The sequence below is a fragment of the Caretta caretta genome, chromosome 9 (assembly GCF_965140235.1).
Source record: "Caretta caretta isolate rCarCar2 chromosome 9, rCarCar1.hap1, whole genome shotgun sequence".
In the NCBI taxonomy this organism is placed as follows: Eukaryota; Metazoa; Chordata; order Testudines; family Cheloniidae; genus Caretta; species Caretta caretta.
The window spans coordinates 99,933,472-99,949,575 of NC_134214.1; the positions used below are offsets into that span (position 1 = coordinate 99,933,472).

Sequence of the window (16,104 nt, forward strand, 5' to 3'; positions counted from 1 at the left end):
ATTTTTCAGAGCAGAACCACCTTTGAAAGAGTATCATTGATACATGGGAGCTGGTTGAATCAACCTGTCACTTACATTACTATCTGTGTGTGCACTCTGCTGTCAGGAAACATGCACATGAGTTGGCATCCATCAGAAGTGTGTGTGTATGTGTGTATGTATGTATGTATATATCACTGAAAAGGGATCACTGACAGGGAGCATAGCAAGAATTGGACCACGGAACAAGTATGTTCCTGCCTGCTCTCCGTCCTCACGTTACCTCAAATGGCCAGTGCATACTAATCCTGCCAAAGACTTCTTTGACACGGCTGTCACTCAGTGGACTGATCCTGGTCCCACTGACTTCAGTGGCTGCAAAATTGGGCCCTTTGATTTCCACAGCAAGCCCATAACCTCCTGTATTACAGGCAGTCGTGATCTGTTGCTGGGCCAGGCATTACGTTCTGTGGTTCTAGGTTACTGAAGGAGGAAAGGCAATCACTTTCTGCTGACATTCTGTTGAATCATAGAATCACAGAATAACAGAGTTGGAAGGGACCTCTGGAGGCCATCTAGTCCAACCCCCTGCCCAGAGCAGGACCAATCCCAACTAAATCATCCCAGCCAGGGCTTTGTCAAGCCTGACCGTAAAAACTTCTAAGGAAGCGGGGGGGGGGCTAAATTGTTCCATTTGGTAGCCCGGGATATAGGTCCTGCCAGACAGACGTGGCATGTTTTGCAGCAGCTCCAGACCAGTTTAGAAGAAAGCTTCTCCCCCTTTACTCAACTTCCCACAAGCATAACATTAACAAAAGCAATATTTTGTGACCCTCCTTTATAACTTCGTTCTACTGAGCTTTTGGGGGGAAGGGGGCAGTTTTGTTCCTCTTATTTGAAATAGACGGGAGAATGAACAGTCAGTATCAAAACCGTGGTAATACACAGAACCGGAAAAATGTGGAAACTGCTGTAAGCAAAATGTACGCTGCTGAGAATTGAATTATGGGGAAAGAGCCATACTTTTATGCTGTCAGCAGTGGGGCTTGTTGAACTTTTCTTTCCCCTTTGGTTTTATTTGAGTCTCATGGCACCAGTATAAAATCCTCAGCGTGATGTTAGAACACAGGTTTTAGATTTTTCCCTATGGCTAAAATGGACAGGGATCTATATTCTTGGGAGGGGAAATCTGCAACAATCTAACCATTGACAGAACTGGCAAGTTATGTCTGTGACTACTTGTATGAGTTAGGATTCCCTACATCTTTGGGCTGTGATCTTGTGAAATCATGCAAGCGTAAGCTGGGTTGGGACTGTTCTGTACTTGTAAGCCTCTCATCCAAGATAAACCTAGGAAGTAGTGTGGGTGATTTAGGCCCTGGTTTAGCAAAACATTTAAGCATCTTTTACTTCAATGGGACTACTTTCATGATTAAAGTTAAGCATGTGCTTCTGTGCTTTTCTGAGTCAGTAACAGTGATGCCCCAGCAAGGTGTGTCTGGGGGCATTGCACTGCTGGATTGTTCACGTGTAAGAGAGAATCTGTGTGTGTGTATAAAATATATATATATATGAATGATTCTGTACTGGAACTGGTTGGGGGGGAAGCAAACATTTTTAATATTAATATTTCATAGGATATTCTTGATGAAAAACAAAACTATAATGGAAAAATGCCAACCACCTCCAATATTCTATATTAGACCTATATGAGAGAGAAAGGGAGAGCACATAGTTTGTCACATGCTTTGAGACTTTTCAGGATGAGAGGAGCCCTGTAACTGGCAGATGGTAGTTAATTGTTACACATTCGCACTAATGGTATATAACGGGTTTGGGCCCATAACATTCAGGCTCAAAGAAACAGACCCTCGTTTCCAGTGGAGTGTAAAGCTTTGGAATATGGCCCTGTTCACTAGAAAGTTGTATTTCAGTCTGCTAGGAGTAATTCCTACAAGCGTTCCACCTAATCCCCACCCATTCTCGACCTGTGCTAGCTCGTTTTAGGAGCTGCACCCAGCTTGTTCCAAGCTGTCTGTGGAGATGTATCTATGTACTTTCATACATATGCCTTGTAAAGGAGGATTGAGAGGCTGGACATAAGTGAACCAGATTCAAACACAAAATTGCCCTGCCTACAAAATCAGGATCAGTTTAGCAGCAGTCCCTCTGTTCCTGACTAAGCCCAGAAGACACTGGGCCAGTTCTGCTTTCTTCCCCCTCCCCTTCAGAGATTAAATCATGTCTGGTAAATTTGGCATTCACTGTCTCTGTTCTCTGCCTGATACCCGAAAACGAGACGTCCTTCTGGCACTATAGACTGTTCCACTGATGCAAGACTGTGCGTAAGAGTCCACGTGCTTTTGCATGACTCTCTCTCTCTCTCTCACTCTTGCAAATCTGTGACTTTAATTGGTTCAGCACATACTTGGAATTTACTTTGCACAATTTTAGTTTTTTAGTGTAAAAAAACAAAAATGTAATGACAGTGCTTTCTCCAGACACCTGGAGTGCATTTTCAATTATGTTAAAATGTATAAATTGCTAACAAATGTAGTTCTGATAACATATCTACAATATAGGAAGAATTTAAATGTCCATTTCTTGCAATGTGAGGTCCCAGTCCTGCATACACTTACGTATGTGCATACTTTTGCTCATGTGAGTAGATCTACATGCATGTATATGTTTGCAGGATTGGACCCTTATGTTTTGCAAAAAGAGGTGGATCTCAGAAACCTTGAACCAACTTAATCCTGTCAGGCTCCGTTAGCTGCCTCTAATATAAATGTGGGAAACTCCAGGGATGGCTTAACATGTTACCCCCCACAAAGAAAATCAGTGATAGAAAGTTATGGACAATCATTTATTGTCCAACATGCTGAAGATGCTGGAAACTGACTAACTACAATAATTGAAACCTCCTTCAGCCTTTCCGTAAAACACAGTTGTTAACAATGAGTTAATTTTTTTCTGCTCTGTGCATGTGGCTCAAGTTTCCATGTCGGTTTTGCTTTTGATTTTGTCAAGCCCAGATTTATAGACACACGACTGTGAATTAATCTCTCGTTTCCATGTAACCTTACAGTCAACTGCTGAAATGTATTCCCCAGTTAACACTGGGTTAAATAAAACACCTTACCGACGCAGAGCTGAGTACGTATGAGGGCTGAACTATGGCAGTGCCTTCTGCTTTGCTTCTTTGTACACAATGAAAGCAATATCTGCTCTTCCTGCCAGAAAGCTTTCTATGGGGTGGGAGGGGGGATTTTTAATATATTTAAAAAACAGAACAACAATTTAAGTAGTCTCTGTCTGAAAACCATTTTATAGTGACTGTACTCCACCCTGGTCTCGTGTGTTACCGTTTCTCTGTCTAGCTGCATTCTGACTGTGGCACACAGCCACCAGCCGTTCTCTTTAAAGGGGAAAAATAAGCAGTTGGTGCTTACAGTAGGTTAGTTTTCAAAGTGATTCTTATCCTCTGGATTTCAGGAGCAGGTATGTAACCCAAACCTCATCTTGGGAGCAGCCCATTAAGTGAATCTTGTGCTAAGCTACTTAAATTTGAAACACAGAGGTGTATCACGAATGCACCAGAGGCCGTCATGTAAGACTAAGGCATTTTCTGTGCAGTGGGCACAAAAATGAATGTCTGCCAGAATAGATCAATATGAAACAATCTCTTTTATTGGGTGGCTGCCCAGACCTTCTGGTGCAACAGTAAATCTAATTGGTTGCTTCCTCTTACCATGCGCAGCTTCATGTGGGAAATGCCCTTTTTATCTACAATGGCTGACTGCACTATGCCGCACTGTCAGTAGCTGCAGATTTCCTGTTAAAATGAACACAGTTGTTTAAAACTAGAGTTTGGCAAGGGGGAGATTGCATTGTTTTAGCTGATTCTATTTCTCTTTTTCCTACAGGTTGCTGAAAAGTGCCTTTCCTGAAGCCACTGCTGCTTGGATTTCTGTCTAAGGCTGTCTCTTTCTCCCCCCCCAACCCCTCCCCCCCCCTTTTTTTAAATTTGGCATTGCTTGCAGTTCATACCCTAACGGCAACTCATCCATCTCCCCCCCCTTTTTTTTTTCCTTTTTACACTCTGTTCACTCAGCCATTTTTTTCCTTCCCGAGTATGTAGCAAATATTTTTGAGTGATAATATCCTTTTGCTCCTTTTAATGCTCGCGAATTGTCATTTTTAGAACCAAGAAATAAAAGGTAAAAAAAAAAGTTTTCTGCCCAAGGACCGAGACCATTCCGCAAACAGAAGCGCTGCCAGCCGCATATGCTTTTTGCAAGAATAATTGAAACCATTAAGTGGAGAGCACAGAATTCTTTTGAAAGTCTGCCAGTTATTTTCAAGTAACTTTGGCAGTGGCACAAAAATATAACACTTATATTTTAACTTCTACAATTGCACTTTTAGGAGCTGGCCTCTCATTTGATTTTCAGTTATTCTGATAAGATTTCTATTTTATGATTGGCTTTATGTTTAATTCTTGTTGAAACAAACACAATTTGACTTAAATGAAAACCTAAGTGCTGACGAATAGAAATTTTACCAAAGCAACAAGTTAGTTACTTCTTCACATTTAACTTGAATTCACTTTTTTACCCTTTTTAAAAAAAATCAGCAGTAATATTGTCCTAAAGAAGGGTGTGATTGCTTGTGTTTTAATTTTTGTTTTTAATATGGCTGTAAACGTTTCCCTGGTTCGTGATACAAAATGGCTGACTTTAGAAGTATGTCGAGAATTTCAGAGAGGTACTTGTTCTCGATCTGATGCAGAGTGCAAGTTTGCCCATCCGTCACGGAGTTGCCATGTGGAAAATGGTCGAGTTATTGCCTGCTTTGACTCTCTAAAGGTGAGGACTGTCTAACACATACATTGCTTAATCTCACTTTGCTATCATTCGCTTCCTGAATCATTTCAACTGGGTGGAATATGGGAGATGAGTATAACAAGTATTTTTCTGGAGGGAGGATGTTGTTTGTGTAGAATGTAGCCCCTAAAATCTAGCCTAGCTAATGCTTAGCACCCCACAATTGTTTCATTCAGCCAGATTCAGACACTGGAAGTATCAGGAAGTTTCCTGAGAAAGGTACCAGCAGTGTTGGTAGAGTCAGGGAAAACTTTAACTCTGCCACAATTATGTTTTGTATTCGGTTTTGACGTCTGGTACAAATGTACAGAATATCGAACATCAGAGAGAGAGCACATTATGTAGAGCATTTTGAGATTGTAGGTCATGGCTATGCCTGAAATGGAGAACTCAGATTACAGACCGTAAATGAAAGTGAAATGAGAAAAGCAGAGATCCAAAACTGAGCATCCTAGAACAGCACAACTTTTAACTTGTGTCCAGAGCATACTGGCTTTGAATTCAGAACAGGTCTCTGAAACGTGCTTTCAAATAAAGACACAGTTTTCACTAATTGATCAGCCTCAGCTGAATTTGCATGTATCGGGGTGCAGCTACACTGCACCAAATATGTTATAGGCAGCCAAAATATTTGGAGAGTGGTGCCTTGAGAAAGTTGGGGATTGCAGGATATTTCAGGTGATGTGACAAGATGCACAGTGTGCAAATCATATGCGAGTTAATGAGCTAAATCTTTTGCTAGTGATCATTCCTGCGAGTTCAATTTCACAAGAAGTAAATGCTGCTTTATTCCTTGTCACAGATAAAGTTCATTGGGAAACTTTAAGTTTACAGAATTACCAGAGTCTTTCCAGCAACAGCGACAACAGGAAAATTATCCTAATTCACCCACTGAAAGCCTAAGCCAAGATTTTTCAAAAGTGACTAGTGATTTTGAGTGCATCAAGTCTGAGGTGCCTAATCTGAGACATAGAAGGGACCACCATGATCATCTAGTCTGACCTCCAGCCTATCACAGGCCACAGAACCTCACCCACCCACTCCTGTAATAGGCCCATAACTTCTGGCCGAGTTACCGAAGTCCTCAAATCATGATTTAAAGACTGCACGTTATTGGGAATCCACCATTTACTCTAGTTCAATCCAACAAGTGACCCATGTCCCATGCTGCAGAGAAAGGCGAAAACCCACCAGGGTCTCTCCCCATCTGGCCTGGGAGAAAAATTCTTCCTGTCCCCAAATACAGCAGTCAGTCAGACACTGAGCATGAGGGCAAAATCCAGCAGTCAGGCACCTGGGAAGGAATTCTCTATAGTAACTCAGAGCCCTCCCCTTCTAGTGTCCCATCCCAGGTCATTGAAGATGCTTGCTTAATAGCAGCCACAGAGGGGCCACATACTGTTGTAGGCAATTCGTCATACACTCCCCTCCATCAACATCCCCTCCCCTCCATAACATCTTAAAGGTGTCTGCTTTTTCAGAGGGCACTTTTTGAAAAGTGATCTCCCTTTAGGGTATCTGAAGTTGGGCCTGGATAAAACTAAGACACTCAAAATCACTACTTACTTTTGAAAAATCTGAGCTTATGCTTGTAGTGCTAAAGTAGGATAAGTTTCCTGTTTGAATTGCTAGAAAGAATCTGGTAATTTTGTGATCTTAAAAATTTCCCATTTAACTTGGACTTTTTCTTGAAAAGCCTTGGGTTTATTTTAAACTTCGAGCACAATAGCTAGGTGAACTAGTGAAAATATGTATGCATGAATTAAGACCATGTCCAGGTCCCATTTGACATAGTCTAACCTGTATTATTACAGTTTTTACCTTCTTAACGTTTTCCCATTTGTTCCATGTTGATAGGAAGTTCAGACATCCAAGTTGCATTTAGCTTTGTTCTTGTTAATCCAAGTTCATCAGATGATTCCTTAGTTATATAACGCTGTTCAAATGTTCATTTACATTACTCATCTGCTAACAGTGATAGACTGAAATATATTTTTATCAGCAAAGAAAAAAGTTTGTTCCTTGTGCCCTTGAATCTTTTGAACTGCAGCCAGTGGTCGGACAAATATTTTGGATAAAGAGATTAATACGTTTACTTTAAATTGTATAACATTCACTTGTGAGATAAAAGGAGTACAGTAAATATTCGGTGTGATAGTCCAATATATCTCTTACTGGACCACTTGAGAGAGCCGCAGAAGTAGGTTTTAGTTTGGAGCTCCCCACAAACGGCCTAATCACTCTGTCTGGCTCTGTTACTTAACACCCATAAATTGCCTTGCAGGCAGGACTAACTAAAGCGACCTGCAGTACATAATGCGGGTTACAGCTCAGTAAGGAGCTCCTGACAAGCACCCAGGCTTCTGCCCTAGGCAGTTCTCTGCAGAGCTGGACTCAAGGAATGAAATGTGCAGATCCCCATGTGCACTGGTTGGCTCAGGTTCAAATCCCACTCATTGGCAATAGCACATGGCTGCAATTAACCGGGGCGGGGAGGAGTCAGGGAACATCCAGTTTGGAAGGGAAAAGAGATATCAAAGATGTTGTTGAAAGTGGTCAGCTACTAGTTTAAGCTGCCTGCTCAGCATGTATTTCATCCTTTTTGTTATGTGTAATTAGGTAATGAATAAATTTACACACTCATTACAGCCTTGTCTTCAATATAGAAGCACATGCTCTGTATAGACCTTTTAAATGGCAGGAGAACAGAGTCTGAGTGGGAAGTTTTCCCTCGACTTCTCTGATTGGATCCGTTGCATCTCAGTGGGCCAGCTTGCTTCATCCCACAGAGAGGAAACTGCCGGAGAGGAGTAGCAATGTTTGACCCCAAGTGCCGCCAACCCCACAAATTCCAGAATCATAGAACATCGGGGTTGGAAGGGACCTCAGGAGGTCATCTAGTCCAACCCCCTGCTCAAAGCAGAATCATCCACCAGGCCCTAAAAATTGTGTGATCGGCTTTGAAATGAGGAGGCTTTTAAGCAGTAATCAGTGTGGGATCCGTTTGATTTGCTCTCTGGGTTTTGAGCCTTTCAGGTCAGGTTTTCCAAGCGTTTCTCGACAGCTGCGAGAGCTGGAAACTTATTTTTTAAGACACGCACCAACTCTCCTGAGGCTCGTGATGATCCTGTGAGATGCGACAACGCTGGGCCCCGGGGACCCCATTGTGTGAGGGGGCTGTAGAAATAAGCCAAATAAAGATGCTTCTTGCCCCGGAACACTCAGAGTCAAGAGTTAAGAAACAATTCAGCAGGTGACTAGATGAGAGGTGTGAGGTGATGTGTGGTGGGAGCCGAGGTAACTGTTATCACAAGTGCTGGACTCTGACCCCTCCTGGTCTCTTCAGGTGCACCTTCCTCAGGTCTTGTGCCGCTCACCATCATCTCTGGCTTGGGGTGGAATCAAGCGGTTCTCCCCTTCATAGTTGGCACCTAGGCGTGGTCTGAGATCACCTCAGCAGACCTGAGTTCTTGGCAGTGCCTACATGCAACTCCCTCTGGGAGCTAGGACAGCCATGACCAAACAGCAGTATTTATTTAGAACAAAAGCATTTCAGAGAAAACCGATCTGAAAGCAATAAACTGTCTAGACACTTGGCGGCCTTTGCCTAGGGCTTCCGGTTCTCTGGAAGGATCCCGCTCTTCGCAGAGCCACCTTGTCCCCCTGGCAGCCCCTGACATTTGCCCCCCCCCCCAATGGCTTTTTAACCGTTTAATGTTTTCTTGAGCTCTCTGTTCCCAGCATTGTGGAAGAGCTGTGTCTCTTCATTAGAGACAAGATGTAGGATGCTCAAAGCTAATAGGTTTTCTCCGTTGTCTTTCAGTTGCCCCCCAAGGTTTGTTTCGCGGTTGCTTATCTGGATCCAGAGTTGTTTCCCTGCTTGTTTTTCCCACAGCCCCTTATTATGTTGGAACAGAACATTAATACAGGGATGTCTGGTTATCCAGTATGCAATCACATCACCTCGCTGACCAGGTCACATGCAGTGTTCTTAACATTATTACAGCTTAGTATTCTTTGATTATTACATGCCCGTCAAACGGTAAAAACAGATATGGTTGCAGATGTAGCCTTGGTTGTCAAAGGAAACGCCAAGCTCTCTGTTCCACATGTCTGTGTGCTTGTGTCTCTGCCTCTCTCTTGGTGTATTTTCTCTCCAAGAAATATGGGATACATAATGGGTGGGTTATGAAGTTTTATTTACAGGAGTCTGGGGCGGCTGCATTATGCATCACAGTGCAATCTTCTTTGGAGCCTCAAAGAGTTGGGACCAATTTAGGAACCAAAATTTTGCAAGTTCAGGACTGAATCTTGCCCATCCTGGAACTCAGGCTATTTGAGAGGGAAACTGAGGGGAAGAGAAGGAAATCTTTGTCTGGCAAGTTGATTATAAAAAGAAGAAAAGGTGCTGTTTGAAGCTGATCAGAAGTTTAGCTTGTATACCAGGACACCCCTCGCCCTCCCCCACACACTGTGCTTCCTCCTTCAGGTTCGTTAAGGAGAGCAGGATTATTTGAATTCAGATGTGTATATCATACCCCAGTTACTGCTACCTTTGGAGAACAAATTTCCAGTGCTTTCCCTTTACTAGGTCTGCCCCGGGCAAGCAGAACTGACAGGCACTGTCGCAGAAAAGACTCAGGGCTCTGATTTGGTACAGTGTTGGGATAACTCTTTTTATCTTTTACTGGAGGAAAAAAACACCCTCCCAGCGTACTGCTGGTTTATGAGGTGTACTGATATCTGTTATGTTTCATGGAGAAGTATTTGTTAAAGAAGCTATGAAACAGAAAATAAAATTTCAGCAAAGGGTAGCAGGGTACTTATGCCCCTATAAACTAGATAGCATTTACAGCCATGCATCAAATGACTGTAGTTTTCATTTCAAGGGAAACAAAACAGTAATATTGAGGGAAGGGAGTTAATCTGCAATAAGGCCATTTCAATTAATTAAAAATTATCAAATAAGTGTTAGACTCATCATGTTCCTTGCTCAGGTTTAACATACAACTCCATTTAAACTAGTTGCATTTTCAGGGGGCCACTCTTGATCAGTTGGTTTTGCGAACTTGCCCAGAAATACCAGGGCTTTATAGCAGTCCTCCAATAAGTGCTCATCTGTTAACTTTCCTCAACTATTCAAGCATATAACCCATACCACTGTGAGCCTTTCTGTTTTTTGAATTGCCTTCACAGCAGATTGTTAGAGTCTGAGTTCTTGGCTGCTTCTGTACAGCTTTAAAAGAGGTTAAGAAAGATATTGTTGAATTACTGGAAATACAAATTGATATGTAATGTGACTGGGCAAAGGAACTTTCATAGATACAAATGTACTAATTAAGTGTGCATATAATATGGACCAAAATTTCAAAGAAGCTTTGATTTACATTTGTAACCATTTGAATGCCCCAAATATGGATTAATGTTTGAAAACAACATTTGTAATCTCAGGTTTGCTTACTTGGTGTACTGGTGCAGAAAGAAATCCAAACCTTTTGGATGCCAAAATGTAGCAAGCCAAAAATCTCAGATGTCCAGATTTGGATTTGCGGGGGTCAGATTTGAAACTGTGGCCTTATGAAACTACTACTGTCTGCTGTTGTTTTTAAGCTGGTCAGCACTAAACTACCTTGTTGAAACATTCACATGTGTAATTATGTGTTGGTAACAGATGTGATACAGAAAAGGCCTTGATTATTCAAAACTCAGTTATCCAAACTTTGTTTTCAACAATTGGGTGGTGTCACTTGATGTCTGATAGTTACATAGAAAATCTCCCCAGGCAGTCTGAAACCTTGATTATCCAAATGTATTCAATCTACTTATGAGATTAGGAGACACGAGGTTGTTCCTTATGGGCTTGATACTAAACTTGAACCCCTTCTATTCTGACTTCAGTGGAGTTACCCCTGATTTACATTGCTGTGCGACCAGAATTGGGTTTGATATGTGTTAAGATTTCAAAGCCTATGGGAATTAACATAAACAGCACTGAGCTCAGTATATGGCCATTTTCTTTTTAAAAAATTGATATTTTCTTTGAAGTTTTTAAGAGAAGGATGGTAATTGAATTTTAGACCCTATCTCAGAGAGTTTAGCCAAAGAGAGCATGTCCACATGGGGAGTTATTCCAGAATAGCTATTCCTAATTAACTCCATGTATGGACATTCTTATTCTGGAATAAAAGTGCTTTATTCCAGATTAGTTTGTCAGTGGAAATAACTTAATTTGAAACAAGGCACTCTTATTTCTGGGATAAGTGTGTCCATACATGGAGTTGATCAGGAATCGTTAATCCAATTTAAAGTCACACCCTGTCTTTTTCTAAATTATGGTAACTCTCATGTGTAGGCAAGCCCTAAGTAAACCAGACAAACAATTTCGAAATAAATTGCATTTGTGAGAAGTTTTTATTTTACAGCAGAATGACCATATCTGACCAAGAATTAATTTATTTTGCAATGGCATTCTATTGAGATTTTGGCAGGTTTTTGGATGTCTAAGGTGTCTTATGGCACTTGCTTAATTGCTTTGCTGAATCAGAGCCTAAAAGAGGGGAATGAATGTGTATATATGTGTATATATAAAAAATCTGTAATTACTGGGATATTTTTGGTAACAGTGCCATAGTTGAAATTAAGGAAATAAATATACTTAAAATGTAAAAATAACACACGTTTCTTAGGGCCTGATCACCTTTGTTCTGTGCATTACGATTCAGTCTGTTGTGTAAAAAAAAAAAAAAAAAGGTATATAATGTAATAATTTTGTCAGCACACAGATACTGGTATTTATCCTTTGCAACTAGCAGCAGACTCCCCTTTCATAGGTGCAATCAAGGGGATGAGACTGAAAACTAGGAAGCTAATGTAGATGGCATGTTTGTTTTAGCACTTGTTCACGAATACTCTGTCGTATGACTTAATAACACCCATTTTTTTTATGTTCTCTATGTATATAAATCTCCCCACTGTATTTTCCACTGAATGCGTCCGATGAAGTGAGCTGTAGCTCACGAAAGATTATGCTCAAAAATTTGTTAGTCTCTAAGGTGCCACAAGTCCTCCTTTTCTTTTTAAGTGGAGTGTTGTGTACGTACGGTTGGTTTGTTGTGGTGGGAGAAGTTACTTCTGAAGCTTGTGTGTGACATGCACGGAGTAGAGTATATAGCCTATGTTTTTAATCTGCACAATGCATGCCTCACTGCAGCAGTGGACACAAAATAGCTTAGGTTTTTTTAGGGTTGTCCGTAGAGTTCTGTTCTTTGCAGCTCTAGGATTTTTCACTTGATTTATTTATCTGCAAATATTAGTAATTCCTTGTCTCTGCTCATGGTGGGCAGCTCTAGCAAGCAGATGGGTTTTTTGGGGTTGCTCTAGAGAGGGCCAAGCTCATTGTTCTGGTTGGTCTTTCAAGAGCTGAGAATGTGTTATCTTAGCTTGGTGAGTTGCATTCTCCCAGGACAGGTGGTTTGTGGTACCTGGCAGCAAGCAAGCATGGCATAGTATACCATGAGGAGACAGGCAGAGAGTTCCTATGCATGCACAGTGTGCAGGTTTTCTTTGCATTGTGTTCTGCACTGCAGACAGCCCCTGCCTGTTGTTGTCCCCGGGGTCTCCAGGATTCTTCACTTTGTTGATGCATTTAGAGAGGTTGAGAGTTTTGTGCCCCTGCTGACCCTGACACCATGATGCTGGGAATTGCAAGGTGGCTGCCCATCTGTGTGCAAAGTGCCTCCAGGATGGATTCTGGGGGCAGCGTTGTTAAATCTGACCCAGCTTTCCTGTGATCGTGGCTGGGCTGTGACAGGTCCCACATGGCTGGTTTCAGGGCCATCTTGCTCTTTGCGGGAGCAACAGTGAAGTCATGTAAGAGGCTAAACTCCTTAGTTAGCTGCTCTGAGCCTAACCCAGGTTGATTGTGCCTTGTAGGCACAGCACTGTGTGGAGGGGTGGCCTCGAGGCAGTGTGCCCACTTACGGGGTTCAGCTTAATAGCTTACATGTGGGCAGCTAGCTCCTTTGGCAAGTGCAGGGCCAGGATGGGAGGACGGAGTCATGGCCCTGCCCCTTGGAGCCTCTGTGCCCCCGGGGGCTGTAGGGAGGTGGGAAGCCTTTTTGCTTCTTTAATTAAAAGCTATAAATGAGTTTCGAAATGCCTGGAAGGAGGTGGCCATCTAGGAGCGCCCTGGGCCATGGCTGGAGCAGCAGCACTGATGCCTTGTGATGTGGTCTAGAGAAAAAAGCAGAGTAGAACCCTGTATTCTGCCAGCATACTGCTGCAGCTGTTAGCGGATCGGAACATTAGCTTGCCTAATGTCCCTGTGTAACACATTGCGTTCTCAAAAAGAAAAGGAATACTTGTGGCACCTTAGAGACTAGCCAATTTATTTGAGCATAAGCTTTCGTGAGCTACAGCTCACTTCATCCTTTTCTTTTTGCGAATACAGACTAACATGGCTGTTACTCTGAAACATTGCATTCTGCTCACAGTCACGGCATACGTCTGTGTGGGGCAGGAGGGTGCCATGGGGAGAGTTCGGTCTGGCTAATCGCCCATGGGATCAATCTTGGAGACTCATGAGCTGCAGTAATAGGGATCCCTAGGGCTCTTGGTTGGCTCCATTGGAGAGGCCCTGGGTTAGCGCCCTCCCAGGCCTGGAGAAGAGTTACTTATGGGACAGCCCCATCAACATCACTGTTACTCCTTGTCAGCGAGGGGCTTTTCTTTCTTCAGCTCTGCCCTTCACGCTTGTCCCATCATTACAGCGTTGTCTGCGTACCAATAGCCCTGTGGAGATAGGGCCACAAGTGGCACTGGCTGGGAGCAGGCTGCTCCAGGATCTATGCCCTGGGGAACAGCTGTGCCTCCCTGAGTCAGTCTCCATTCTTGGTCTCCCCCCTGGGGCAGTACAGTTCTGTGCCAGCCCCAAGACAGGACTGAGCCTAATGGGCCTCATTTGGCCCATCCCTTTTGCACGATCTCCCGGGTTCCCCACGTCACTTCTCTGGGGTTTGCCTTTCCAAGTGCACATTCCCTGGCTGTGTGGAGAGATGCAGATCTTCTGCATGGGGATTGCCACGCAATGACGGATGGCTGCATGTTGGCCTGTGGTCTCAGCACAGCTCTCAGTGGATAGATAGATGCCCACATCCCTACGGGCATTATTAGAAGAGAGATGAGGGAGAGTGACCTCCCTTTGGACCCTATCTAGCTAGGGTTAAGGTCAGTTGCAGGAGCAGCGCAGGGAAGCTTGTGCTGCTGCTCTCCATCCTGTTCTGTGAGATCAACCTCCTCAGTTATCAGCCTGGCCTCTTTCATGACACCAAATTCGTTCTTACCAAAAGAATTAAAGTGCGTATTATTTACTTAGCTCAACGGTGATGACTTCCGTAAGCCACTTGGCTGATACATGGGTAAGGTATATTTGGCATGTTGGCCCATTTAACAGTTAATGGATCGTACTTGGGCACTGACTGTGCATAGGAAGTGTCCTTAGGTATTTTCCTTCCAGTCAGTTGTTGTGCTTTGTAACAATCCCTTTTGGAAACTCAGCACCTCTGCTATTTACTTTGATTTGTGGAGATCAAGAGCAGCAGGCTGCATTGTGGAGTTGGTCAATCTGAGTGAGGTGGACATCTAAAAAAAGAACTCCTGAACCAGCAAAGGTCATGTTTTCAATCGTTTTTCACTTTCTCTTGTCTAGCGATATTTTCCTGGGAAGCATTTCACCAGCTGCATGTTTCTCTCTGTCTAAGTAAGGCTAGTTCTTACCTGATAGGTGTGTGGGAGCACCTGCCCTCAAGCAAAGTGCTGTGGCTCCTGTGTAAAGGAATCAACTGACCTGACAGGAATTTGCTCCCCTCTGGAGCGCTGCTCCACAGCAGAATCACCAAGTGCTGTTTTCTTGCTCATCCACAATTGCCCACTGCCTGCCCACATGGAGTGTCTCTGCAACACTTCTGCTGCCCGGATATGCAAAAACAGGGGGTCTCTCTTTGAATTAGGTTGGGGCTTAACTCCTGTGGGGAGATGGCGAGTGGGTTTTAACTCGGCCCCATTAATGTCGGTGCAGTGCATTGCCGCTAGTAGAGGGGCTGCAGAGCTGAAAACAGCTGTACCCTTTGTTTTTATCGAAACCCTCAGCTTGGGTCGTCTTTTCCCTCCAGCTGGGCAGCTTTGCTCCCCAGACCTGGCAGCCCAGCAGGCTTCGGCAGGCTGCACAGATGGGAGAGCAGGACAGGCCTCGTTCTGTGCAATGTACAGGAGAGCAGTCAGGGGGACTGTTGGGTCAGGTTTAGATTTGCCCATAAGGGGGACATGGGTGTCGATTCCCAGCCAGGGAAGATCCCTCCCAAAGAATCGTTTGGCTTTAGGGCTTAATTTTGCTCGGAAGGTGGAGCTTTCGGCCCCAGAACTAGCTCTGGCAAGGTGTGGCAGCGTGCAGAGCTATGCTAACACTTTCATCATGTTAAAATAATGGTTTAATTAACCCAGTTCAAATGTACGGGGGGCATCAGATTCACAGTGCTGCTGTATTTATAGCTAGCTACCCACCCCTGGCTGTAGAACTGCCTTTCTTCTTCACAGCCCCGCCCCCTGATCTATTACAGCTGCTCCTTGCGCTGGGCCCTCCGGACTGTGCGTATGTTCATTTCAACACCCGGGAAATTGGCAGGATTGGGTCCCCTGACCACATTTCTGAGGCCAGGAGCTCAGTGGTAGAGTCAAAGCAGCTTCAGGAAGGGCTTTTCCACATGCTGCACTGCCAGCATCTCCTCTCCCAGCCAGCACGCAGTGCAGAGCCTACCCCTTGGATGTGGTTAGAGGGCTCTCAGATCCCATTTCTGAGCTGGGGCTAACTGGTGTCCCACAGGTGCAGAGCGAGCAGCATTTTCGGCATTAACCTGAGCCAAGAGTAACCTTGGCATTCTGGTTAGGTAGATGGTGGTGAAGTGCTGACTCCTGTTTTTGTTTGCCTAAAAAAGCAGTAGAGAAAGTTCAATTGGGTATGACTCTGAACCCTTCAGATTATCTGCACGCTGCTTGAACTGATTCATTGTGGAGACCTTTCCCGGACAGGCTGCAGTGTGGCCCAGAATACAAGGTGCCATCTCCCACTTAGCACAGAACCTCCTAGCTAGGCCCCAGCTCAGCAAAGTACTGAAGCAGATGCTTAACTTTCAGCGTGTGTGAATGGACTTCCGAGGCACTCCTCATGTTTCAAGCAGGGTAACTT

At 43.8% G+C, this 16,104-nt stretch overlaps 1 protein-coding gene across 9 annotated transcripts in view; it reads left to right on the plus strand.

Annotated features, from left to right (window-relative positions):
* Nucleotides 1–16,104, plus strand: part of MBNL3 (muscleblind like splicing regulator 3) — a 122,397-nt gene that overhangs the window by 34,632 nt on the left and 71,661 nt on the right. For 8 of the 9 annotated variants that reach the window (XM_075132584.1, XM_075132581.1, XM_075132585.1 and 5 more), the window contains exon 2: nt 3,906–4,847. In XM_075132584.1, coding sequence (XP_074988685.1) covers nt 4,674–4,847 — 174 coding nt within the window. In that variant the 5' untranslated portion in view covers nt 3,906–4,673. Of the gene's footprint in view, nt 1–3,734; nt 3,796–3,905; nt 4,848–16,104 lie in introns of those variants that run through there. The other variant, XM_075132583.1, reaches the window with a different exon arrangement.